This window comes from Notolepis coatsorum (genome assembly GCF_963971535.1).
Source record: "Notolepis coatsorum genome assembly, contig: SUPER_7_unloc_2, whole genome shotgun sequence".
NCBI classification, from domain to species: Eukaryota; Metazoa; Chordata; class Actinopteri; order Aulopiformes; family Paralepididae; genus Notolepis; species Notolepis coatsorum.
This window is the reverse complement of record NW_028174879.1, coordinates 56,787-84,285: the sequence shown is the minus strand read 5'-3', so window position 1 is coordinate 84,285 and position 27,499 is coordinate 56,787. Positions and strand designations below refer to the sequence as shown.

General features: G+C 41.7%; 1 protein-coding gene across 1 annotated transcript in view; it reads right to left on the bottom strand.

Moving 5' to 3' along the window:
• LOC311232730 (uncharacterized protein) overlaps positions 1–27,316 on the bottom strand; it is a 44,810-nt gene extending 17,494 nt beyond the window's left edge. The window contains exons 1-6 of the mRNA XM_084338311.1: positions 27,306–27,316; positions 24,890–25,771; positions 11,227–11,559; positions 9,705–10,301; positions 7,978–8,089; positions 2,867–3,007 (exon numbers count right to left, since the gene is read on the bottom strand). Coding sequence (XP_084194437.1) covers positions 2,867–3,007; positions 7,978–8,089; positions 9,705–10,301; positions 11,227–11,559; positions 24,890–25,633 — 1,927 coding nt within the window. The 5' untranslated portion in view covers positions 25,634–25,771; positions 27,306–27,316. The remainder of the gene's footprint in view (positions 1–2,866; positions 3,008–7,977; positions 8,090–9,704; positions 10,302–11,226; positions 11,560–24,889; positions 25,772–27,305) is intronic.
• Positions 27,317–27,499: the final 183 nt, after the last annotated feature.

The following is a 27,499-nucleotide window of genomic DNA, read 5'->3' as shown; positions in this document are numbered from 1 at the left end:
TGTTATGATATATGAGTGTATACATTTAGTCATTTAGCTGACACTTTTATCCAAAGTGACTTACAGGTTCTGTACGACAAGTCATCAGGACGGGCACAACTCTATCAGCTGAGTAACAATGTGTGTCTGAGGCGGCCAGACGATGCAGAGCGTAGGGGTATTGAGGGTGTGTAGTATATTGTATAGTGTCTTGTAAATAGTGTAAGTATTTCACAATATAGGTATTACTGGTTGTACAGAACAAAGGTGTTGGCACACAGTAAATTTTGCTGAGTATATTTTACTCAAACTGAGTACATTTTACTCAAACTGTACTGGTCAACTCTAAAATGTTTCCATTGCGCCTATTTCTCCAAAACAATGGCATGTAATAGATACCAGGTCATTTGGAGGTTTCTACATTTTAGCAACAACGAGACAGCAGACAAGGCTGATAAACTGTACAAAGTACGCCCGGTCCTAGATTACCTTGTCAACCGATTCCAGGAGCTATTTCAGCCAGACAAGAATATTAGCATAGACTGAGTCCATTTGGGCTCAAATGGACTCAGTTTGAGTAAAATTTACTCTGCAAAATGTACTGTGCACATGGATATATTTGAAACACTATTCTTGGTCCACTTTCAGAGTAGCAATGTTGGTCTATCTTGTCAATGCCGTTCATCAGTGTCCTGGTGTTAGCTGCTGATTATTTTCACAGAGTTTCACAGAGTACATATGGCTCACTTTACTAACCAACACACTATGTACATATGTGAATGCACTTTACATGGTGTACCAAAATGGTGCTTTTATCTGAAGTGAATACATTTTTTACACCAAGTGTTTATAGTGTGCCGAGGATGGGTTGAACACAAGACCTTTATAAATGTACATGTGTGCTGATGCACACACATAATGGTTATCTGCCATTTTGTCAGGTCAACACTAAACATATTTTACATGCACATGTGCAGCGACCATTTTGCCAGGTCGAAAATGAATGGACTTGAATATATACACATTGTATGTTGTTTTTGCTACTGTAATGCACTGTACATGGTGTGCCTTACCTGAAGTGAACACATATTATCCACTTCAAGTGTTATAAATAGTTCATTATGCTTTTATATTATAGCATGAATGTGAATGCACTTTACATGGTGTACCAAAATGGTGCTTTTATCTGAAGTGAATACATTTTTTACACCAAGTGTTTATAGTGTGCCGAGGATGGGTTGAACACAAGACCTTTATAAATGTACATGTGTGCTGATGCACACACATAATGGTTATCTGCCATTTTGTCAGGTCAACACTAAACATATTTTACATGCACATGTGCAGCGACCATTTTGCCAGGTCGAAAATGAATGGACTTGAATATATACACATTGTATGTTGTTTTTGCTACTGTAATGCACTGTACATGGTGTGCCTTACCTGAAGTGAACACATATTGTCCACTTCAAGTGGTATATATAGTTCGTTATGCTTTTATATTATAGCATGAATGTGAATGCACTTTACATGGCGTACCCAATGGTGAATAAATATTGTACACTTCAAGTGTCAAGTGTGTATATACAGAACATTATTATGCAATGTGTTTTTTACAACATGTGTGTCGAGTATCTGTTGAACACATGGTGCACTTGCTAATGCAATCACTACTTATCTGAAGTAAAGACATTTCTTCCACTCCATCAAGTGTCAAGTGTGTATTATATACTTATAATGCAATGATTGCTGCGTTTTCTATACATATTTTTGATTTACCTTGAAAATGTCTATATGTAATATTAGTATGCCGAGAGATGTATACGGTAATTGTGTGGAATTGAAGCATACAGCTACACATTATTATAAAATTGCATATAGGCATGCAACGTAATCTATATAAAAAATATCCCTATATGCATTGCATTTCATGAATGCTAAAACACCAAGTGGTTTAGTCACTAAACCACTTGGTGTTTTAGCATTCATGAAATGCAATGCATATAGGGATATTTTCATACTTTACTCGATGACAACGCTTCACATTCGATAAATGGGGGGGGGGGGGGGGGGGGAGATCATGATTGCATTTATTCCAAGTGCATAGTGTACAATGTGTGACATTATGCACTTGGAATAAATGCAATCATGATCCCCCCCCCCCCCCCCCATTTGTCGAATGTGAAGCGTATGCACATATTTTTGATTTACCTTGAAAATGTCTATATGTAATATTAGTATGCCGAGAGATGTATACGGTAATTGTGTGGAATTGAAGCATACAGCTACACATTATTATAAAAATGCATATAGGCATACAACGTGATCGATACAAATATCTCTATATAATATATGCATTGCATTTCATGAATGATAAACACCACTAAGTGTTGTGTGTACAGTGCATGACATTATTGCACTTGGACAATGTGTTTCAGACGAGGAAATGATTTCGCGCTGCTGCAGCAAAACGCTCATAACTCGACTTTGAGGAAACGCGCCTCGAATTGGGCCAATATTTACCTTTTTTGGCGTGGAATTGTGAACGAACGACGGCATGGATCAACAAACGGCTTTTGGCGTATTGTACATCAACTAGCATATTGTCAAATGAGCCCAACCATTTTCACATAGCTAAAATATATAATATAGAAATCTATCCGCGGAAATCATGTGTTTTCGCTAAATCAGCCTCTTAAGAGTCTGGCACGGTGGGGGATTTGCCGTCTCCCCCTAGTGGCGTTCAAAGTGTTAATATGGTTCATATTGATATACAGTAGGTTGATACATGAATATAGTTAATATTGATATAAATTACATTAATATGGTTCATATTGATATACATTAATATAGTTTGGTATAGTATGATATAGAGGCTCCATCTCACTTGTCTGAGTGGCTCTCATCTCCTCCTCTGGCTTCACCACCTCCTCCTGACCTCCTGGGGGCGCTGGTGCCTCCACAGCCGGAGGTAGGGTGGTGGGCGGGACAGGAAGTGGGAAGGATTCAGCATCAGGGGCAGGATTTTCTACGAATAATCATCATAATTATAAAAACCTTTAATTTAGTACATTTCAATAAATGTTAAATAGCATATTGTATATACATTTAATGAAATGATCAATTAATAGTAGGGGTCTAACGGTACACGTATCCGTACTGAACCGTTTCAGTACTGGACCTTTGTTTCAGTATGGCTGTGTACCGAACCAATAACACTTTTTTTGGGTGCAGAATTTTATTCAAAACTACAAATTCACCCCTTCCCAAAATATTATTTGCGCAAAGGTGTTTAACCCACACAGAGATTACCTTTTTTTCTCTCTCTCTCTCTCCCTCTCGTTTTTTTGCACATAACGTGTTTTATCTCGCGATCTATGAAAAAATACTATTATCTTGGAAATGAGCGATGTTTAGTGTGTAATAAACTACAAACTACAGCGTGTGGAAAAACTATTATTCCCATGCTGGACTACAAGTAATGTTTGTCAAAATGAGCCACACCGTGTCTCTACAGCTATAATACAGAACACAAACACAGCTTCGCAAACATAGTGCAACAACCACGGAAATGACTAGAAGGCTGGCATTCTAAGGGTAACTTTAACCAAACAGTGTGGCACTGAAAGTGTTAAGGAGCTCACTATTATTCAGAAAATGGCTAAATGTTGCGTAATTCAGAAATAGGTCGACATTTTTATATTGGCAATTTTGAGTGCTTTGAAATCTTCTCCATCACTCTCCTTATTTACAAAATTGTATCCGACTTGTAAATATGTTAATTATTGTTAGATATTCCGGCAGTATCATTTCCCACGCTGTGTGAAAAAACTACAGTTTTGTGGGAGGAGAGTGGCTAAGTACTAGGGGAGTGGCTAAGTACTAGGGGAGTGGCTAAGAACTTGGAGGGGAGTGGCTAAGTACTTTCGGTCTCCAGTTTCGATGACGGAGATGGGCAGAAATTACAGCTGGCACCAAATCCATTCCAAAGAAGAGACGACGGACGTGGACCCAGTACTTTGTTGGCAGTGTGAAAATATGCAGAGAAACATTAAGGCTACGTTTAGACGGAGAGAGTCTGAACAGAAACCGCAAAAGTCGTCTTGCGGTTTCACTTTTAATTTTGCGTTTAGACTAGCGTTTTGGGGTGGAATTCTCCGTGCAGACGAGGCTGTAACGACGGAGCCCCGCTGTCACACGATTGGCGCATATGTCACATGACGTGCTGTGAAGACCCGCCCTACTCTGCCTCTGATTCGCAGACTGTGGATGGGGAATGTGATTGGACCAAAGCAGAGTCACTCACAGACAGTGGGTCCACTCACGCCGCGGGACAGATTCTTGTGTATTTAACCCTTTCACTGCCACACGACAGCCGGTTGTGTGATAGTAAAGGGTTAACCTTCTGTCGTGTGGCAGTGAAAGGGTTAAAAGTACTGCCAATGTAGCCTTCAGGTGATCGCCATGGATAGAATCAGACATGCTTTGTTTACGCTTCTAGGCTACTGGCGGCGCTGGCGCATGCCTGTGATGTAAGCAGTACACGCGACGAGAGCCTTGAGAACCCTTTCGTCATCGTTTTATACGGTTTGACAGTTTAGATGAGAGCGCGAAGGTTTACCGTTTCTAGGAATTCCACCCTGGAAGGTAGTCTCACTTTTTTGCGGTTTCACCCCGTAAAAATGCCGTTTCCGTATATACGAAAAGAACATCCGATTTTTTTTTTGTGCGGATTCACCTGCTAGCGTTTCCGTCTAAACGGGGCCTAAGTATCTTTGGAACCATTTGTGTTAAATTGTATCTGAATTGGGAGATTATCTTCTATCCCACAAAATGTAGAGCATCTCTCTGTTGCATACGGGCTGGCTGTGCGCGGAAGTGAGGCATATAATATTGACATTCGTTTTCTCTAACAAATGTATCTGCATATCTGCTATATCTATTTCTATTTCCTATCGTTTCTCCATCTACTCCAGTGCGCTACACAGATTAGGCCGTCAGACACTTGCTAGTTGCTACTCGCACGTAATGGAAGATGAAGAGAGAGGCGCTTGAATGAATGAATGACTTTATTTGACAATATAAAAATAAACATGTGACAGAAGAGCACAGTCGGGATATACTGCCAAGGATGAAACACAAAAAAGCTCAGAGCTTATTTCCATTGTGGTCCTTGTAGGGGGGTGGGGGAATGTGATGCTTAAAACATGCATCATACAAAATGTGCCATCACAACACATCACATATACCATTTAACATTTATATACATACAGACTCATACAACATGCAAGGGTGCCTTAAGCTAAGTGTTTAGGTATAGTCCCTTTTGAGCCATGTCTTCAGGCTGGACTTGAATCTAACGGCACTGTCTATGGTTTTCAGTTCACTGGGCAGACTATTCCAATAGACAGCTGCTGAATATAAAGATGACTCCTTCCCCATACAGCTCCTGAATCTGACTGGCACAAAGTCAGTTGAGCTGCGCCTAGTTTGGTAAGCATGGGTGTCTCTGATTCGGTTGAAGTAGTTGTTAAAGTACACTGGCACTACCCCATGTTCTTCTGTGAACTAGGCACATCCCTATCTGGTTTACTCTGTCTTCCACCTTAAGCCATCTCATGACCTCAAAGTGAGATGGGTCAAGGTGGGTTCGAGCAGGTAGCCTTAGAATTACCCTGATTAGCTTGTTTTGTGATGTCTGTAGTTTTATTTTCTGACTTTTGGGGGCACTGTTGTACCAGGAGCCACACGCATAGTCATAGTGACACTGTATGAGAGCTCCAGCAAGAATCTTCATCGCTGACTGATCTAAAAAATGAGAGATTCTGGCTAGGTATCTAGTCCTGTTATTTATCTTTGTAAGTGCTTGGTGAGCCATGCTTTCCCCTGATAAGCTGTTTTCCAGGACGCAACCGAGATATTTCACAGATGTTTTGTCTGTGAGAACAGTATCTCCTATTCTAATGTTAAAACCTGGCGATTTTCTGAGCCTGACCTTTGACCCGAATAAAATTGACTGAGTCTTCCCCACGTGGAGGGACAACTTGTTGTGGCCTAGCCAGTCGCTAACCTTCTCTAGTTCTGCACTCAATGTCTGCTCAACCACTTGTTTGTCTTTGTGAGACATCTGCGTATAAAAAAAGGTCACATGAGCAAGCTGCTTTCAGGTCATTTATATACAGTAGAAAGAGGAGCGGACCGAAAACACTCCCTTGTGGGACCCCGCACTCTACTGTCCGAGGACTGGAGAGTACTCCGTTTATATCTACCACCTGTTGTCTCCCTGTTAGGTAGGAACCAATCAATTTCTGAGCTGCCTCATTAAAGCCTAGGGCCCTAAGCTTCATTAACAAGATGTTGTGATCCACTGAATCAAATGCCTTCTGGAGGTCTAACATTACCATTCCACAGAACTTTCCCTCGTCTACCTCTTTCCTGATGTAATCTGTGAGGAACAGCAGGCAGGTGTCTGTGGAGTGGGACCTCCTGAAACCAGATTGGTATTTGTACATGATGTTATTAGTGGAGAAATACCCGTCTATTTGCTCATATACTAGCCTCTCAATGGTTTTTGATAGAACGCCCAGGATGGAAATGGGTCTGTAGTTACCCGGTTCCAATTTGTTTCCCTTTTTGTGGAGAGGAATAACTCTTGCCGATTTCATTTCGCTTGGAAATGTTCCTGTGTCAATGGCTAGGTTGGTAATGTGAGCTACATATGGGGCAATGATTTCTGCAGCATCCTGCAAGAATGTATGCTTGTGGAGAGAGCTATATGATGGAGGGGCCTTTTGTGTGTGTGCGGGAAAATAGCAGGAAGATATAATTTAGTCCAAATATGAGGGCAACATCCAAATGTATTTATTCTCTCTCCCCCTCTCCCTCTGTGTGTGTGAGTTTTTATAGTTGAAACTTATATGTGCAGTCTAGTGTTTTTGATTGAACTTTCCGCCGTGATAACTTTTTCCTCTAACAGAATGATCACCTCTTTTGAAAGTTTGTGATACAAAAGCCTCTGTTCCTCTCCTTCCTTTAATGGAAACTGTGTGAGGATTTAACTCAAAGTTAGACTGTAAGACTAAACTTCATCATCACATCGTAATAACAAATCACCTATATAACCCTAACCCTGTAAGACTAAACTTAATCATCACATCGTAATAACAAATCACCTATATAACCCTAACCCTGTAAGACTAAACTTCATCATCACATCGTAATAACAAATCACCTATATAACCCTAACCCTGTAAGACTAAACTTCATCATCACATCGTAATAACAAATCACCTATATAACCCTAACCCTGTAAGACTAAACTTCATCATCACATCGTAATAACAAACTGCTGTCCTGCAGGCGTGAATATTTTAGGCAACCAACGTGTGTTTAGCGTTTCTCTGATTGGCCACTACGCCCATGTGACCGCGGCAGCGCGAGAGAGCTGCAGCGCGGAAATAGGCTGTCTATTGCCATTCTCTGCGACAAACTCTAACCTTAACCAACTCCCAAACAATGCCTAACCTTAACCCTAACCTTAACTAACTCCGAAACAATGCTTAAACTTAACATGCCTAAACCGGCGAAAGAATGCACGTTAAAAAAAAAATAAAAAAAAAAAATGAAGGGAATCGAACTTGTCAGCAACGGACCGCAGGATCCACAGCAAGGCAACGCTACCAGTTGAGCTAGTTTTCGATGTTAAAAGAAGGGGGATTACTGCTACATAATGCTGCCGCGGGGGCGTGGCTAGACGCAAGTTGGGCGTGGCTAGACACAAGTTGGTTGCCTTTAATATTTAGGCGTCCTGCAGCTCACCTGGAAGGTGTTAGGTGGGGGAGGGGTTATGTGTATTGCAGAGGCTCTTGGGTAATGTAGTCCAGCAATACCATAAACTCTGTGCCTGGTCACACATGAAAGCTGTGAATGTTTTCTACGCCGTGAATGCAGCATAATCCCTGGGGTGGGCGTGGCTTTGTGGGCCAGGTGTGCCATTACCTGTCTCAGCTGTGCCGTCAGGGGGAGGAGCTTGTGGTGCGGAACAGGTGAGCTGAGGGTCAGGTGGGTCTGAGGTTCCGGTCTCGGGGGCAAGCCTGGTCCTGGATGTGTCCTGGGAGCAGGAAAACAAGGGAGGGGTCAAGTATTTTGAACCAAGAAAAACAAGATGCCAAGAAAGTCTTCACTTCATGATGGTTGAGTTTTAATTTTTTTTGGGTACTAGTTGACTATTAGTCTACGGTAGCGCTGTCCCCAACTAAGGATCTGTATAGTCGATTTGTAGTCGGCAAAATTTGCCGATAGTTGACTATTAGTCGACTATATAAAAAAAAAAAATATATATATATATATATATTTTTTTTTGTCATTCCATTTGGGCTGTGGGGGTGCTTAACAGTTTGAGTGCCAGCCATTAACATGGGAAACATGGTTAAATGCCAGGACCCACTTCAATGATAGCGTTGTGTAACTTGTGAACGCATAATCTCTCTCTTAAATTATGGCTATGTGTCTAATCGGCTTGACTTGTTTGCAGTCAACATTGTCGAAACGGATTGTTTTTTTTAATGGGTTCATTTTCATTTTATAGCATTTTGAAAAGCCCTAGTTTTTCAGGAAAATATATAGATTCCGTGATAAAAGGCATTTACTGGAATATTCTAGCATACACAAACACCTTGTCATTTTTCTGCCTATTTATGAATCGTTTTCAAATAAACGCTAGATTATCGATAGTATATGTGTACTTATGCACGCTATAGAGGCGGGGTGAAAAATCGATTCTCATTTCCTCATCAGCGATCACAGCCACACACACACGCATAGGGAAAAAGCTTATATCTCTGTGAAAACAGCTCTGATTATCCTAAGACTGGTAAAATAAATTCCTTACACGAGATGAGATGTTATCCAAAAAGATTATTCCAATTCCTGATTGCTATTCCAAATATCTATCACGCTTATTGATTACAGTGTTGGGTCCTGTAAATACATAAACTGGCCACCCCCCCTTCAGCAGTGTAAAGTAATGGGGTGCAGTACCACAGGGAGAGATAGGGGGCGGTATCTTCCCAATTGAGCTCAGAGAGACTCTGCAGCACTAACCTGAGGCTCGATTGATGAAATATGAATTCAAATCGCCAATAAAAAAAAAAAAGACAAACAAACGCTATATAGCGTCGGAGGCACTCAAAGGTCGGCATGAACTAACGACAAAACGCATCCGTGGCACTCAATGTGTTAATGTCTGAAGGAGTCGACTGAAGGCTTCTTGTTCTCTGCGAAAGCATGCAACTGGTCCACTGATGGATACATCTTGATATGTGTCTAGTCTAGTGTGTTCATTAGATGGTGAAATCCTCTTTCAGTGCCTCTGTGCCTGTTTTCTTAGGCAGTTAGCCTCTGGTATGCGTGCCATTAGCAGTAGCCACGCTTCTAGGCCTCTTTTCTTTTGGAAAGAATGATATTTTTTTTGTAAAAAATAATATATAATAAAAGATATCATAAACATATATTTTTTTGCATTCGACTAAGAGGTTGGCAGTCGACTACGGCTCCTTTCGATCGATTAGTCGACTATTCGACTAATAGGGGTCAGCTCTAGTCTACGGTCTTCCAGCTTTTATCTAGTGCATTTGTGTGTAAGATGATCTTCTTCTACATCTCAACATTGTAAAGCGATGAAAATGAGTTAAAACCGTTCAATAACTTCTAAAACATTGAATTACCATGTCCTCTTGGGCAGGTAAATGCATCTCTTCTTCAACAGGTGTGGGTGTGGCTTCTTGACCAGGTGTGGGTGTGGCTTCTTGACCAGGTGTGGGTGTGGCTTCTTGACCAGGTGTGGCTTCTTGTCCAGGTGTGGGTGTGGCTTCTTCCCCAGGTGTGGCTTCTTGGTCAGGTGTGGGTGTGGCTTCTTGGTCAGGTGTGGGTGTGGCTTCTTCCCCAGGTGTGGCTTCTTGGTCAGGTGTGGCTTCTTGTCCAGGTGTGGGTTCTTGTCCAGGTGTGGGTGTGGCTTCTTGACCAGGTGTGGGTGTGGCTTCTTGACCAGGTGTGGGTGTGGCTTCTTGTCCAGGTGTGGGTGTGGCTTCTTGACCAGGTGTGGGTGTGGCTTTTTGACCAGGTGTGGGTGTGGCTTCTTGACCAGGTGTGGGTGTGGCTTCTTGACCAGGTGTGGGTGTGGCTTCTTGTCCAGGTGTGGGTGTGGCTTCTTGACCAGGTGCGCTGCCAGGTGTCTCAGCGGGGAAGTCCGCCACATCGCCCACCCAGTCCACCGTCACAAAGTCTCCGAGGTCGAGGTCGAAGGGGAAGCACTCGTCTTCGGCCTGCAGGGAGAACAGCATTACTACTGAACTGCTTATGAACCATAATCTATAACCATAGTTACAGGTGAGAGCACTAAACCATAACCTACCGGTATAATCTTTTTTTTTATCTACTTTTTTCTCCCATTTTCTATTTTTTTCTCCCATCCCAATTTCGTATTGTCCAATTCTACCCTCCCCTGTCTTGAACGTTGCTAGGCCATGCCTCCCACTGGTCGGCTGCAGTGAGGACGAAGCCTTGCATCACGTGTCCCCTCCGGTACACGAGGAGGCAGCCGTCGCATCTTTTCACCTGTACAGCGCGATCTCTCAGCGTCGGGGGTCTGCGTGGGAGGGACACACCACCCCCGTCGCTTCCTGATTCTGCTGCGCAGGCGCACCAACCGACCTGTAGGAGTCGCTGTCCACAACGTCCGATCCCCACCCATCAGCTTCCCACCCCTAACACTGCCAATTGTGTTAGTATGAACGACCAGCCAAGCTGATAGCAATGCGGAGAGCTGGGCTCGAACCCAGCGTCTCCTGCATTGGTGGTGAGCGCCTTGCCCACTGCACCACCTAGCCGCCTATATAACCTATAACCATAGTTACAGGTGATTTTCAGGTGTTTTCGGACATGCCAATAAAATAGGTAAATATTATTACTTATGGCTATAACATAACGTACCTTTTCTCCTGTGGTCGATTAGTACTTTATTCACGGCGTCTGCTGAGACTGTGTTGCACACACACACACACACACACACACACACACACACACACACACACACACACACACACACACACACACACACACACACACACACACACACACACACACACACACACACACACACACACACACACACACACACACACACACACACACACACACACACACACACACACACACACACACACACACACACACGCCTTGAAGACCTACCTTCTTCTCTGCGTCAGCCGCGGAGGTCCTGCTCTGCCCGTCTCTCTTGGAGCTCAGCCGGCTGCCCTCTGACCTCCCCGACGACCTGGACCCTGAGCTGCCCTCCCTTCCTCTCCGGTCCTTCCTCCACGTCTCCCTCTCCGTCTCCTTCGTCTTCCTCCAGGCCTCCCTCTTCATCATGTGCTCCGCCCTCTGCTTGTCCAGCCTCTCCCTCACCTCCTTTCTCAGCACCCCCGCCAGCCTCTCCTCCTCCTTTCTCCAGACGCTGGCATGCGTCTGGCCCCCGGGGGGCGCTAGGGTCCTGGATCTGCACTCCTTCAGCATGGCCAGTACCTGGTGGAATGTTGTGTTGTAACGTTGGATTAGTATTTAATAAAAACAGATTCATGTTTTATTACTTCTCTGACAAACTGAGATTCATGTTTTATTATTTCTCTAACAAATAGAGATTCATGTTTTATTATTTCTCTAACAGAGATTCATGTTTTATTATTTCTCTAACAGAGATTCATAGATTCATGTTTTATTATTTCTCTAACAGAGATTCATGTTTAATTATTTCTCTAACAGAGATTCATGTTTTATTATTTCTCTAACAGAGATTCATGTTTAATTATTTCTCTAACAGAGATTCATGTTTTATTATTTCTCTAACAGAGATTCATGTTTAATTATTTCTCTAACAAACAGAGATTCATGTTTTATTATTTCTCTAACAAACTGAGATTCATGTTTTATTATTTCTCTAACAAACTGAGATTCATGTTTTATTATTTCTCTAACAGAGATTCATGTTTAATTATTTCTCTAACAGAGATTCATGTTTAATTATTTCTCTAACAGAGATTCATGTTTAATTATTTCTCTAACAGAGATTCATGTTTTATTATTTCTCTAACAAACTGAGATTCATGTTTTATTATTTCTCTAACAAACTGAGATTCATGTTTTATTATTTCTCTAACAGAGATTCATGTTTAATTATTTCTCTAACAGAGATTCATGTTTTATTATTTCTCTAACAGATTCATGTTTTATTATTTCTCTAACAAACTGAGATTCATGTTTTATTATTTCTCTAACAGAGATTCATGTTTAATTATTTCTCTAACAAAGAGATTCATGTTTTATTATTTCTCTAACAGAGATTCATGTTTTATTATTTCTCTAACAGAGATTCATGTTTTATTATTTCTCTAACAAACAGAGATTCATGTTTTATTATTTCTCAAGCAGAGATTCATGTTTTATTATTTCTCAAACAGAGATTCATGTTTTATTATTTCTCAAACAGAGAAATAACAGACATCGCCACATATCACAACCTCTTGTTAACATTCTCCAAAACCATTACTAATGCCAAAGCTTCTTTCTTTCACCATAGGATCGAGGCCTCTGCCAAGAACCTTTCCAAACTGCATGCTACCATGTCCTCCCTCCTCACTCCCCCCCCACCCCCTCCTCCCTCATCTTTCTCTGCCGAAGACTTTGCGATCTTCTTTGAGGAAAAAGTGGAGAACATCCGCAGCTCCTTCTCCCAACCCCCACCCATTCCAAACACTGAATCGAGAACCTCATCCTTCACTCTGTCATCTTTCTCTCCCATTACAGAAGCCGAGACCCTGACACTGGTAACGTCGAACCGTCCGACTACATGCCAGCTGGACAGCTACCCTCCCCACTCCTCCAGACCATAGCACCGGACATCCTCCCATTCCTAACTGCAACCATCAACTCCTCACTCAACTCTGGGGTGGTCCCCACCTCCCTAAAACAAGCCAGAGTCACGCCGCTCATAAAAAAACCAACCCTGAACCCCACCGTCATAGGCAACTATCGTCCTGTCTCTCTTCTCTCCTTCCCTTCTAAAACACTTGAACATGCTGTATCGAACCAACTTACTGCTTATCTCTTACAGAATGACCTCCTAGAACAGGGGTCGGCAACCTGCGGCTCTTTAGCCAATCAGCTGCGGCTCCCTGGCCCAATTTTTTTTAAATATACAGTACGTCACACCCGCGCCTCTCCCTGCCGTCTGCAACTTATGCAAGTGGCTAATCTTGAGTTTCTGAGTAAGCTAACCATGGATAAATCCAAAAAAATTAAAGTCTGAGGAAAATAGAGGGTTTAATTCAGCGTGGACAGATTAATTTGCTTTCACGACTAACGATGCAGGCTTGTTACCTGTTATGTGGTGCGAAATTTGCGAAAAACGAAACATTTTCTTTGTCTTTTATAGATTTTCCACAAATAAGGGAAGGACGCAAATAGAGCTGAACAGAGATTCATGTTTTATTATTTCTCTAACAGAGATGAATGTTTTATGAATGTTTTATTATTTCTCAAACAGAGATGAATGTTTTATTATTTCTCTAACAGAGATGAATGTTTTATTATTTCTCTAACAGAGATTCATGTTTTATTATTTCTCTAACAAACAGAGATTCATGTTTTATTATTTCTCAAACAGATGAATGTTTTATTTCTCAGAGATGAATATTTAATTATTTCTCTAACAGAGAGATTCATGTTTTATTTCTCTAACAGAGATGAATGTTTTATTATTTCTATAACATTAATGTTTTATTATTTCTCAAACAGATTCATGTTTTATTATTTCTCAAACTGATATGTTTTATTTAGAGCTGGGCCGTTAACGGCGTTAACGTGCTGCGTTAACGCTATACTAGTATCGCGCGATAATATAATTAACGCATTAATCTAAAAAAAATTAAATAAAATTATATATATATATATATTTTTTACATTTTTTTTTTTTTTTACCTTTTATTTACCCAGGGTAGGTTCGCTGAGCACAGATGCTCTTTTTCAGGAACGCCCTGCTTCACATTCACACAGTTCCATTCACACCTGGGAGCTGCCCAGTACAACCACAGTTGACACAATTGGCCACTGAGCAACTCCACTGGAGCAGTTGATTCAAGCCATGTCACATAGTTCAAGTTTGAAATGATTCTTTCTGTTTTGCTCCTGAGAGTGTGCTAGATACTGTACTGTACTGGTAATATTATTTATTTGTGTTAACTTCTGAATAAAACAACTTATTAAACACAAGTACATCTTATTGAACATTATTTTCCTATTTCATTACCAATTATCATAGCAAAACAGCTTTTTCAAACAGTCTGTAATGCATTTTGGAAACGGGAGATGGGCTCAGAAACCTGAGAAACATAAGGAGGAAAGAAAAAGTAAGGACTTACTTCTGGTCATTATTTGGGTAGAACACACATATTTTGAATGCCTTCGGCAGGTTTTTTTTTCTTCTTTTTAGCCATTTTAATCTAGATTAATCTAGATTAAATCCAGGATTGCAGATAGATCTGGTGAAGAAGGAGAAGAAGAAGAGCCCATAAAAAGAATTGTGGAGGGCAGTAATACGCCACGATGCGTCTACACTGCCGGAAATTCAAATAAGAAGAAGAAGAAGAAGATTAATCTAGATTAAAAAAATTAATCTATGCCCACCTCTAGTTTTATTATTTATCTAACAAACAGATGAATGGTTAATTATTTATCTAACAGAATAATGTTGTATAATTTCTCTAACAAACATATTCCTGTTTTATTATTTCTCTAACAGATGAATCTTGGATTATTATTGCATGCAAAATTGCATAAAAAGTGGCATGTGTTAACACTTTCAGCGCCAGCCGTTTTATCCATCCTTGTAGTCAATGGGCCACCGCTGTAAAATATAGGGATTTTATTTTTTACTTCTATTCATTTTTATTATTATTTTATAAAATAAATTATGTTCTTCCAATATCATTGGTTGTTTTATTCATTTTAATTGTTTTATTCATTTAACTTTTTATCTTTATCTCCTGTAGCACTTTGAGATTTTCACAAATATAAAGTGCGGTACAAATTGAAATTATTATTATTATTTTCACTGTGCGTCACAGTGTTTGCTATATAATAATAATAATAATAATAATATATTCTATATTATAGCTATGGAGACAATACTATGGCTCATTTGACAGTAACTATGCCTCGTTCAACATGTGAAAAAGAATAATTGTTTTCATGTATACGTTCGCGTGTTATACCGTGGTGAATATTGTATAGTTTCAGAGTGATCCTGGCTAATTCCTGGTAACTGTGTTATGGAGCGATATGTGAATTTTGCTAAAAGCGTTTGCGTTGCTCGCCTGGACACGCTACTATTTCCAAATCAAATGTATATAATAGGTATTATGAATGCATGAAAGGGGGGGGGGGGGGGGGTCGGTTTTTGATGCTTTGATCACCAGCAACGGCATTCGTTTTGAATACTACATACGTTGATCGTCTGGATCGATATGAAATCATTGTAGGATCAAGGTGGAATTGACGTCAGACAGTCCTTACCTTTGATCGGGGTTATTCCAAAAAGAATATTCCAATTGTCTGATCGTGATTTCCAGTATTGATGTCGATCGGGTCCCTGACATGAAGTGGCACAGGATATGCCTCAAGTGTGCTGAACGCGTTTCAAAGTGCTCAGATTAAGCAATTTACTTGGCTTGGTCTAAATTCTCCGCCCGGACAAAATGAGATGTGACAGTGTGAAATAAGGTTTCAAAGGGTGGGCGATACTGCCACCTAGCAGGATGCGGCCGGTATTGCACTCTCGGGATCTCAGAATGATTTCCTATGGTAACACCGAGGTCCGTGACACTGCATAGAATAAAAAGAAATCGAATAAAAGAAAAAACGAAAAGAATAATAAATAAAGCTAGTTACCTTGAATCGACAAATCCATTATTCATAAAGACCTGCACATAAAAATTTGTAGATATGGTTTATATAAAAACCTTGGAGATCATTTTTCGTGCTAAGAGTAAGAACCTACCAGCTTGTATTCAATGTCTCTTTCTACCAAGAGAATGAAAGTATCATTTAAGAGGGTTGTGTATTCTTAAAACATGTAAAAAGGTAAGAACTAATGTAAAAGCTAGATGTGTTTAAATTTTGGGAGTTAAACTATGGAAGTCTTAGTGACGGGTTGAAGTTGTGTACTTCTCAGGGGAGATTTAAAAAAGCCTTAGGTCGCTTTCACACAGGGGCTGTTTGGTCCGGACTTTCGGACCAGAATTCGATAGTCCGGTTTTTCGGGTCTGTGTGAATGCGCGTCGAACTCGGTCCGCGGACCAAGCAGGCGAACTCTAGTCCGCCTGAAAACGTAGGTCTCGGTTCGGCTTCATCGAACCAAACGCGAACCAAATATAGGAAGTGATTATTATTACCACTGCTCGCAGCACTCACTGCAAAACAAGCACACTGCATCTAATCTCTCTATCTATCTATCTATCTATCTATCTATCTATATATCTGTGCATCTTGGGAAGAAGGAAGAAAAACGCGGCTTATTATTATTACCGAGGCGCGCGGCTTCTTATATTATTAATAAAACAGCTACTTGTGGGCACTCATAAAAACACCGTGGTCTACAAGTTGTTTAGCGAGAGGATGGTGGTAATGTGCTTCAATAGAACAATGGATCAATGACATGTCAAAACTCGGCTCCGCTGATCTGGAGGGCTACACACAGACACACACACGGGATCGCAGCCACACACACATTTCCACTGTCCAATAGACAAGCGCTCTTTTCGACCGCGTGACATTGTTCAGAAGGTCTCGGTCCGCTGACAGATATCTATGTGAACGCAGGCAAACCAAATGAAGAATGCAACAATGTTGCAACTTCACCCCCAGAACCGCACCGAGTCCACCAAAACTATATGTGAAAGCGACCTTAAAGGATAAAATAATTCAGGAGCACAGTTTTGAGTAAAACAAACTTTTTTCTCTCTTAAAAAAAGAAACAAAATTATATCTTGCAGCATATTTTAAGTTTTTCTTTCTTATATTAAAGCATATTTCGTTTTTAAGAATTGCAAAGGATAGGCAAAAATAAGCATGTGCTTCAGCCTATTCCTTTTTTCGGTCATTGAGTTTGGATTTTGTGTGTGAGCTTACTTTGAGTATGTACATTTGTGATAATTTTTTTTGAAAGTCCACACATCTGTAAACAAAGACAGAAAAGAAACTATTCATCATCATATGTTATCAATGTTGCGTTGATCCGATAATTTTTCCCCCCTGTGTGTCTGCGGTGTGTGTGGGCCGTGTCCCGTTGGTGGCGATCGAAGCATAGAAAAATTACCCCCCCCCCCACCCTTTCTTGCATGCATGATGAAACATAATACCGATAATCTAGCGTTGATTTCAGATTGATTATTGATCCAGGCGAGAAATGGCAAGATTTATAATGAAATGCAGTAAAACACTGTTTGGCGTCGTTTCCCGGGATTACACAGAATCTAAAACTATTAGGGGTATCTTATATACTTTGAAGCTTCGTTCGATGGGCATGGGATTCGAATATGAAAATAAAATTTGATTATTTAAAAAAACAAGAATTTAAAAAGGAAATATATATATATATATTTTATTTTTGCAAAATCAACTCTGCCTCTCTTTTAACACTTTGGCTGCCGGAGGTTAAATTCATGATATACCATCTGTTGTCAGCTCTATTTGTCTATGGATAAGTTCCCCTTCTTTGCAGGGCTATAACCTTTTAAATCCTATTGCTAGATTGCCATTATTAGGGCCCATTCAAAGTCCTATATGTATTGTTCATTGTGTAGCAACGTTAAACTTTTTCATTCACATATTCATAGTAAAATATGGTCTAATGTATAAGTATGTTTTCATCTCTTTCTGCAGCTTTCTCCAGAACGTGATCTATAGCCCCAAATGCATTATATTGATGATGAAATACAGTTTGATGGCAATCGGCGCGATATAAAAAATTTCAATTGGACGTACTTCTAGAAGTTTCTACGTATCATCTGATGTTGACCGGATGGGCGGGGGATCGTTTATAATTCCGTGGGCAGCGTTATATCATTCATCTAGTGTGGGTCATATGTTCATCAGAGCAGTTTATATATATACTTTGAATTAAAATAGAATCTCGGCCCGAAGCTTCGAATTCCAAAAGAAAAAATCGAAGGTCAGCCCTAAAAAATATACTCATATTCACCACGGTATAAAACGGAAATGTAGATGACATTTTTTAGTTTTTTGCATGTTGACCGGAAGAAACTCACTGACAAATTAGATCCATAGCTATAATATTTATTATAGTTTTAGCACTGCAAACACCGGAATTTATCCCCATTGAACAGAGCGCTGGCACACACCGGCCATACGCCCATAGCAACCCCTGGCACTGAACCTGTTAACACATCCACCGCCGTTCACGTTGTACAGCGTTATTGCCCGCCATGCGTTGTCTGCCAAACCACGCTGTACAGCGATATTGAGATCATATTTCATTTTTTCGCAGACGATCACAGAATTATAAACGACCCCCCCCTTTCATCCGTGCATGATGACGCATAACGCATACGATCATGTACAGTTGAATTTTTTAATATAGCGTGTCTAGGGAATAGACGGCAATCAATAATCTATATATGTGTTTAGGCCTATAGCTCACGTTCTAGGAATTACTGCAGAAATGATAAAAACATACTTATATTCTAGAAGGTATTTTTGTATGAATATATGAATGAAAAAGTATAACGTTCCTACATCCTGAACGATAGATAATCGATGTTGAATGGAGCATAGTAATGTCAATTTAGCAATACAATTTAAAAAGTTATAGCCCTGCAAAGAAGGTGAACATCTCCATATGCTTAGAGTGGTGGCAGACTGGCTATATTGATGGATATAAGTCATGGCTGGGAATGTGTTAAGGTACATGTGGAGTAGGGATGGGTACCGAATTCGGTACTTTTAAGGTACCGAACCGAAACACGTCGGTACTACCGAGTATCGATTCAAGTGAGATACCGATTATTATTATTTTTTTACCTTTTTTCTTTTCATGTCAACGTTCACACGCACAATATATGCTTACCTAGGATTTGATTTGATTCAACAACAAAGCAGTCGGAGCAATGGCGAGCCGAAAACTGTCGAAATTGTAGTTATTTGAAGTTTGGATTTTTTTTTCACGGCTGAGGTAGGTAAATAACATTTTTTGAGACTAAAGTACCGAAAAAAGGTACCGTTGGGTACCGGTATCGATTCACAGGTACCGGTACCGTATCGGTTCAAATGTGAAAGGTTCCCATCCCTAATGTGGAGGAAACATAATAAAACACAATAACAATAATAAATAATAATAATAAACTTCCTGCTTCTGCTATGCAAGCTGCTTTTCACTGTCGCTCCGTGTTTTTCTACCTATCGCTACCTTAATGATTTATTATAGCCCTTTCAACTCTAAATACTCTGTATGTTAACTCCCAGTTCCTATGGTACTTCTCCAGAACTGTGAATTTATTTATTTAGATTTATGACCGCAGTACTTCACCGAAAGGACGAGTAGCGAGATCTCTCCGTGGGAGGACCGGCGAGATGAAGAAGTCTCCGTCTTATCAGCTACACACAAAGGACTATGTCGGGCACTGCTGAAGTCGAGGATATTTATGAAAGGCGAGAATACTTCATACTTCATTTTGAGTTTTAACGAGACGGAAGACGACAGTGGTTTTGGTCGTGTGAGTAATAGTAGGGGAGAGCGACGGAAGCTGCCCCGTTTAGGAGAGAGCAACAGACAGCTCTCCTGTATGATATTTCATAAAGACCCCGGTTGTGAAGTGAGTGACCCACCATCACCACCACCACCACCACCATCACCACCACCACCACCATCACCACCACCATCACCACCATCATCATCATCACCACCACCACCAGCTAAGTACTTAGCTTAGCTTCAGTTTAGCCTAACCTGAAAAGACAGGAAATAAGGGAATATGCCGGGACTCGGCTCTCCCACAGAATGTACTAATTGCTTGAAGATGAGTATGAAGATTGTAGAGCTGGAGGCTCGGGTTTCTACCCTGTACCAAATACAGCAGAATGAGCAATTCCTTGACTCTATGTTTGAAGCTACTACAAATATAGCCAACAATACCATGATTGAAACCTGGCCTATGCTAGTAGCTACAGAACAGCACCACCCAAAAGACGGTCCTTGGCACAACCAAGGAGCTAGACCAAAGCAGTGGATCACCGCCAAGGAAAAAAGGAGAAAAAAACGAACCAGGACCTCACCCCCGGTACCGCCAGGAAATAGTTTCAACCTACTCTCAGAAACATGCATATCAACACCCAAAGCAAAGAGACATAGAAGCGTGGCTAACAACGCTAACGAAGCAAACAGCGGGCGAAACGGAGCTCACGCTAACGACGCTAATAGCAAGAATACCGGAGCTCACGCTAACACTAGCGAAGCAAACAGCTGGCATGCCGGAGCTCACGCTAATGCTAGCGAAGCTAACAGCCGGCACATCGGAGCACACGCTAACGACGAGACGACGAGGAAAACAGAGCCACTAGCGACACGGCTAGCAAACACGACCCAGACCGAGCGAACGGCTAACAGCGAAGAGACTATCATGCGCCGAGAACGTCGCGGTAGCCAACGCCGAAGGTACGGGACCAGCGTTAACATGCCGGCTATTGAGAAGGCTAACGAGGCTTCACCAAGGCCACAGGACTGTGGAAAGAACCGGCAGACTAGGCCTAGCCCAAAAACAAACGGCCCCAAAACTGTTGGAAAGAAAAATGCTAACCTCACACAGAAAATAGACTGTATACTGATTGGAGATTCCACAACAAGGTATGTGGAGATGGCAAACACAGAAAATATGATGGAAAACTCATGATGGAAATAAAGTTGATTGCGGCAAACCGTGCAATGTAACCATGAGAAGTTTCACATGCATCACATTAGATGTACTCTGCAAAACTGTCTCAGAATGTAACTCCTCCACCTCAGACATTGACCCTATACCTACAGCTTTCTTCAAACGGGTATTTAATAGTGTTTCAAGCCCTGTGCTAGATATCATAAACACTTCCCTTAGGACTGGTATTTTCCCGGATGCCTTTAAAACAGCAGTTGTAAAGCCATTACTAAAAAAACCTAACTTGGATAGTAATGAAATGGCAAATTATCGTCCAATATCCAACCTACCATTCATTAGTAAAGTACTTGAAAAGATAGTTTCAGTTCAAATAAATTCCTTTCTTGAAGAAAACAACATCTTAGAAGAATTTCAGTCAGGATTCAGAAAATATCATAGCACTGAAACTGCCCTCACCAAAATAATCAGTGACCTCAGACTAAACTCTGACGAGAATAAGATCTCCATCCTTATCCTGTTAGATCTCAGTGCAGCATTTGATACAATCGATCACGATATTCTAATCGATCGTCTTGAAAACCATGTCGGTTTCTCAGACCATGTGCTAGGCTGGTTTAAAACATACATCAGAGAGAGGAAATTCTATGTTAAACTAGGAGATCACATGTCTGATATATACGACAACAACTATGGAGTTGCACAAGGGAGTTGCTTAGGTCCTTTACTCTTCTCCCTTTACATGTTACCGCTGGGTGATATCATCAGAGAACATAATGTAGATTTCCATAGCTATGCGGATGATACACAACTGTACATATCTGCTGAACCAAATGATACAGCGATTAGCTCCATTACAGACTGCTTACTGGCAATAAATAAATGGATGAGTAAGAACTTCCTGAAACTAAACGAGAACAAAACTGAAATTCTAATTATCGGCTCCAAAACTAAAAAAAAAACATTAATAAAGAACCTGGGGGGACTAACCCCTTGGATCAAATCTGAGGTCACTAGTCTTGGGGTTGTCATAGATTCAGAACTGAACTTCAATTCTCATATTAGCAAAGTGACGAAAACATCGTTCTTCCATCTCAGAAATATAGCAAAAGTACGACCATTTATTAATCAGAACGATGCTGAGAAGCTAATTCATGCATTCATATCTAGCCGGTTAGACTACTGTAATGCACTTTTCACAGGTCTCCCTAAGAAAACCACAGAGAGGCTTCAGCTTAGGGCTGGGCGATATGACCAAAAACGTTATCGCGATAAAATTATAAAATTATTTTCATATAATTCGATATCGATAATTATCGTCGATATAATGTCCGTCAAGTTTAATTAACTTCTTATGCTGCTGCGAATGTCTCAAGTCGAGTTGATGTCGTCATCAGTCTGCGCACGTTAGCCGACAAGCGGAGTATCTCATGACAATAAATATGACACTAAAATACTCTCTTCCGCCACAATATATTGAAACGAGGTCCACTGTATATCCCACACTACCATAAACGTGGCCTCAGAATTCAAAACACACACATACTCGGCACGTAAATATATAAAAACAGCGACGTGCAAGCTAGTTAACCTAGCCAGCCTGTTGGTTCTAAGCGGAGTATTCCATGACAATGTGCTAAATATGACACTAAAATACTCTCTTCCGCCACAATATATTGAAACGGCGTCCACTGTATATCCCACACTACCATAAACGTGGCCTCAGAATTCAAAACACACACATACTCGGCACGTAAATATATAAAACAATGCCGTGGAAGCTAATTAGCCTAGCAAGCCTTGTTGAGTGAGTCCTACCTCCTTCCGGGTCTCGGCCATCTCCTTCACTGATTGGTTGTTAGCTGTTGTGCGTAAGTACGTCATCACGTAACGCTGGTTGTTGTTAGTGAGTGTGTTGAGCCGAGGCTGAACGGAGGAGATACTATTGGAACGGAGCCAAGCTTGGAAAATCGATATATCGAAACTTTGCGACCACGTTTCATGTTTATTTCGAGGAAATAATTTATCGCGATAGTTATCGTTATCGTTTTATCGCCCAGCCCTACTTCAGCTAATCCAAAACTCTGCAGCCCGACTGCTAACTAGAACCAAAAGGAGAGAGCACATTAGTCCAGTCTTAGCCGCTTTACACTGGCTTCCTGTAACATTTAGAATTGACTTTAAGGTCCTTCTCCTTACATACAAAGCTCTAAATGGACAGGGACCTAGCTACATCGCCAACACTCTAATAAATTACACACCAGCAAGAACACTGCGATCATCAGCTGCTGGACTACTAGAGGCTCCCAGAAGCAGTCAAAAGAGGATCGGTAATGCAGCCTTTATCAACTATGCCCCAAAACTATGGAACAAACTACCCCAAAACATCAGGGAAGCCAACTCGCTAGACATCTTTAAAAGACAGCTTAAAATCTCTTTGCTCAGGCATTTCACTGATAGATATCTGCTACCACCTAGTGGCAAGAGGAAACATCAGGGATATCCTGACACAACTTGTATTTATTCTTACCCTGCCTACTCTTTTACACTGCCTATCAAATTCATGTGTCGGTTATTGCACTTTTTACTTCTTACTGATGACTATTTTTAAACTGAATCATTTTAAACTATTCTTATTATTTGAATTACAGGAGTATTACTGAATAGAGAGCCTATTAGGATGCTAGATCCTAATGTGAAACACTGTGCTCGCTCATGCCTGTATTTTTTTATGTCCGTCGGTTATTGCACTTTTTACTTCTTACTGATGACTATTTTTAAACTGAATCATTTTAAACTATTTTTATTATTTGAATTACAGGAGTATTACTGAATAGAGAGCCTATTAGGATGCTAGATCCTAATGTGAAACACTATGATTTGCCATATCTTGCTATGCTCGCTTATGGCAGATCAGTCAGCATGGATTGTCTGTAAACTTTAAATACATGGATCTTATATCTATGCATTGTTGTCACTTGCTTATGGCAGATCAGTCAGCATGGATTGTCTGTAAACTTTAAATACATGGATCTTATATCTATGCATTGTTGTCACTTGCTTATGGCAGATCAGTCAGCATGGATTGTCTGTAAACTTTAAATACATGGATCTTATATCTATGCATTGTTGCTTATGGCAGATCAGTCAGCATGGATTGTCTGTAAACTTTAAATACATGGATCTTATATCTATGCATTGTTGTCACTTGCTTATGGCAGATCAGTCAGCATGGATTGTCTGTAAACTTTAAATACATGGCAGTTTGGTCTGTTAGAACAGACTGTGATCTTATATCTATGACGGGCTATTTAGAAGCAGTTTGCCCATTCCCCATTTCCCTTCTTATATCTATGCATTGTTGTCACTTGCTTATGGCAGATCAGTCAGCATGGATTGTCTGTAAACTTTAAATACATGGATCTTATATCTATGCATTGTTGTCACTTGCTTATGGCAGATCAGTCAGCATGGATTGTCTGTAAACTTTAAATACATGGATCTTATATCTATGCATTGTTGTCACTTGCTTATGGCAGATCAGTCAGCATGGATTGTCTGTAAACTTTAAATACATGGATCTTATATCTATGCATTGTTGCTCATGCCTGTATTTTTTATGTCCGTTCTATTTTATAATTTTTTCTTTTTATTTTACTATTTTTAAACTGAATCATTTTAAACTATTTTTACTATTTGTGTTACTGAAAACTGTAAGCGGAGAGCCTATTGGGATGCTAGATCCTAATGTGAAACACTGTGATTCTACCTGCATGTCTATCTTTTTATGCTCGCTTATGCCTGTATTTTTTACTGTTGTGAAGCACTTTGAACTGCAACCTCTGTATGAAAAGTGCTATACAAATAAAGTTATTATTATTATTATTATTATTATAATAATCATAAGAGAGGCTCACATTGGTCACATTGGACCGCTGAATAGCATCAGGCTTTTTGGAGGTTGATACCTTGGTCTTCTTCTTAGCCTCTTCTGCTGGGGCCAGGCCGGCGGCTTTAGCCTCTTCTGCTGGGGCCAGGCCGGAGGCTTTAGCCTCTTCTGCTGGGGCCAGGCCGGAGGCTTTAGCCTCTTCTGCTGGGGCCAGGCCGGAGGCTTCAACTTCTCCTGTTGGGGCCAGGCCGGAGGCTTTAGCCTCTTCTGTTGGGGCCAGGCCGGAGGCTTTAGCCTCTTCTGCTGGGGCCAGGCCGGAGGCGTTAGCCTCTTCTGTTGGGGCCAGGCCGGAGGCTTTAGCCTCTTCTGTTGGGGCCAGGCCGGAGGCTTTAGCCTCTTCTGTTGGGGCCAGGCCGGAGGCTTTAGCCTCTTCTGTTGGGGCCAGGCCGGAGGCTTTAGCCTCTCCTGCTGGGGCCAGGTCGGAGGCTTCGGGTTCTTCTGCTGGGGCCAGGCCGGCGGCTTTGGCTTTTCCTGCTGGGGCCAGGCCGGCGGCTTTGGCTTTTGCTGCTGGGGCCAGGCCGGCGGCTTTGGCTTTTCCTGCTGGGGCCAGGCCGGAGGCTTTGGCTTTTCCTGCTGGGGCCAGGCCGGAGGCTTTAGCCTCGGGTTGGTGTTTGGGAGTAGTAGCAGTGTCTGGTTTGGTTTTGGTCCCTGGTTTGTGTTTCTGTAGAGCAGCAGAGATGTTTCCAGCCTTGACTTCTTCTGTATCGCCCATCTCTTCTCCACCTTTGCCCTCGCTCTCCCTTTCTTTGCCCTTTGTCGCAGTGTTGTCTCCATTATTTTGGTGTTGGGACTCTGCTACGCCTGTAGGTGGAGCTGCAGTCCGTCTGTCCTTAACGTTGGCAGGAGACTTCTAGAAGCAGGAAGCATGAAAGGTCATGGGTCACTACAGGGGTACATATAAAAGGTTATCTATGTAGTCACAGGGTTCTGGGGTGTTTTTCAATATATGTGATGTATAGATTGGGGGGAGATGGTAGCATGTAACGGTGTCAGAGAGGTCGAAGTGTATGCAGACGGTGATAGAAGAAGCGGTTCAGAGGCATAGCCAGCAGAATGTTTAGCAGCCAGCAGAATGTTTTGAATTCCGATCTAAGACACAACAAGCTGATACCGTGGCAGGGCACAGAGGCAGAGCGCGATGGAGGTTTTGACAGTAATGAAACGTTTTGAAATGTGTGAAAGGTTATTAGCAGTTGTCATGACAGCGCATGACAACCAGAAGAGGGGTGGGCCGTCGTTGCTATGACGAAGATCCTATAAATCTAACAGTGTTTCCGGGTGTAAGCCAGACCAAGAGCGGCTAAGGGCAGACTACAATCTGACTAGGACTGAGAGACTCTCTCCTCATCACGGAGAGGGGGGGGGAGGAGGAGGAATGACACATCATCATTAGCTTCGGCTAACGGGAGAAGGGTTCTGGCTACGACCAGGCCTGACCACCATTGGACTGAATAGCAGAAGGACGATAGACTGAACACACCGAAAGATCATTAGAATAGACTTTTCAAGGACAATACAATCTGTTAACATCTGAGCTGAGGCTTCTGTTTATCAAATAAACTGCTTCTCCTTGTAAGGTATTACGCTGTGTCAAAGTGTCGAATTCTTACGAAGGTGGAGAATTATTATGGTTTGCGGATCGCACTAACGGGCAGAGATAAGGATTGTATCAGCCAGTATATGAGACGTCAGGATCATTAAAAGTACACAACGCAGAGGAATGGATGGAGAGAGGATAACACAAGAAGACGTGATACTGGCCAGATTGATCAGAATCCAACACACAGTACATATATATTTATAAAACACAAGATACATGTGTAATAATTCATTACATTTATATAGCGCTTTTCTCAGACTCGAAGCGCTTTACAATGTAGGGTTAGAAATTGCCTCCTTTACCACCACTGGTAGCACCCAACCTTGGGCTATGCAGGCTCAATGGCTGCCATACACTGGCACCAGGCACACAGCACACTACACAATGGCTGAACGGCTCAGTAGACAGGGGTTCATATCAGCCAATTAAGGGGAAGGGATGATTAGGTGGCCTTGATGTCAGAGACTTGATTGGGAATTTGGCCAGGAACATCGGGGAGCCCCCTACTCTTTACGATAGGCGTCCTGGGTTTTTTAACCTCAGGACCTCGGTTCACCCTCCCTCTCCTCGAGACCAGTCGCTTCCTTGATGGCGAGTGCCTTGCCCACTACACCACCTAGCCGCCCTAGAATACTTTTTTTTTTATTAAAAACAAAAACCCTGACAAAGTTCTAATCCCAAAAACAGGCTTCGGGGAAACAGCCCACGATGTTTCAGGGGCGCTGGTCCGCGCGGGGGGGTGTACCTCCTTTTTTCAGGGGCGCTGGTCCGTGGGGGTACCTACATGTTTCAGGGGCGCTGGTCCGTGGGGGGGGGTACCTACATGTTTCAGAGGCGCTGGTCCGTGGGGGGTGTACCTACATGTTTCAGGGGCGCTGGTCAGCGGGGGGGGGGGGGGTGTACCTACATGTTTCAGGGGCGCTGGTCTGTGGGGGGGGGGTACCTACATGTTTCAGGGGCGCTGGTCAGCGGGGGGGG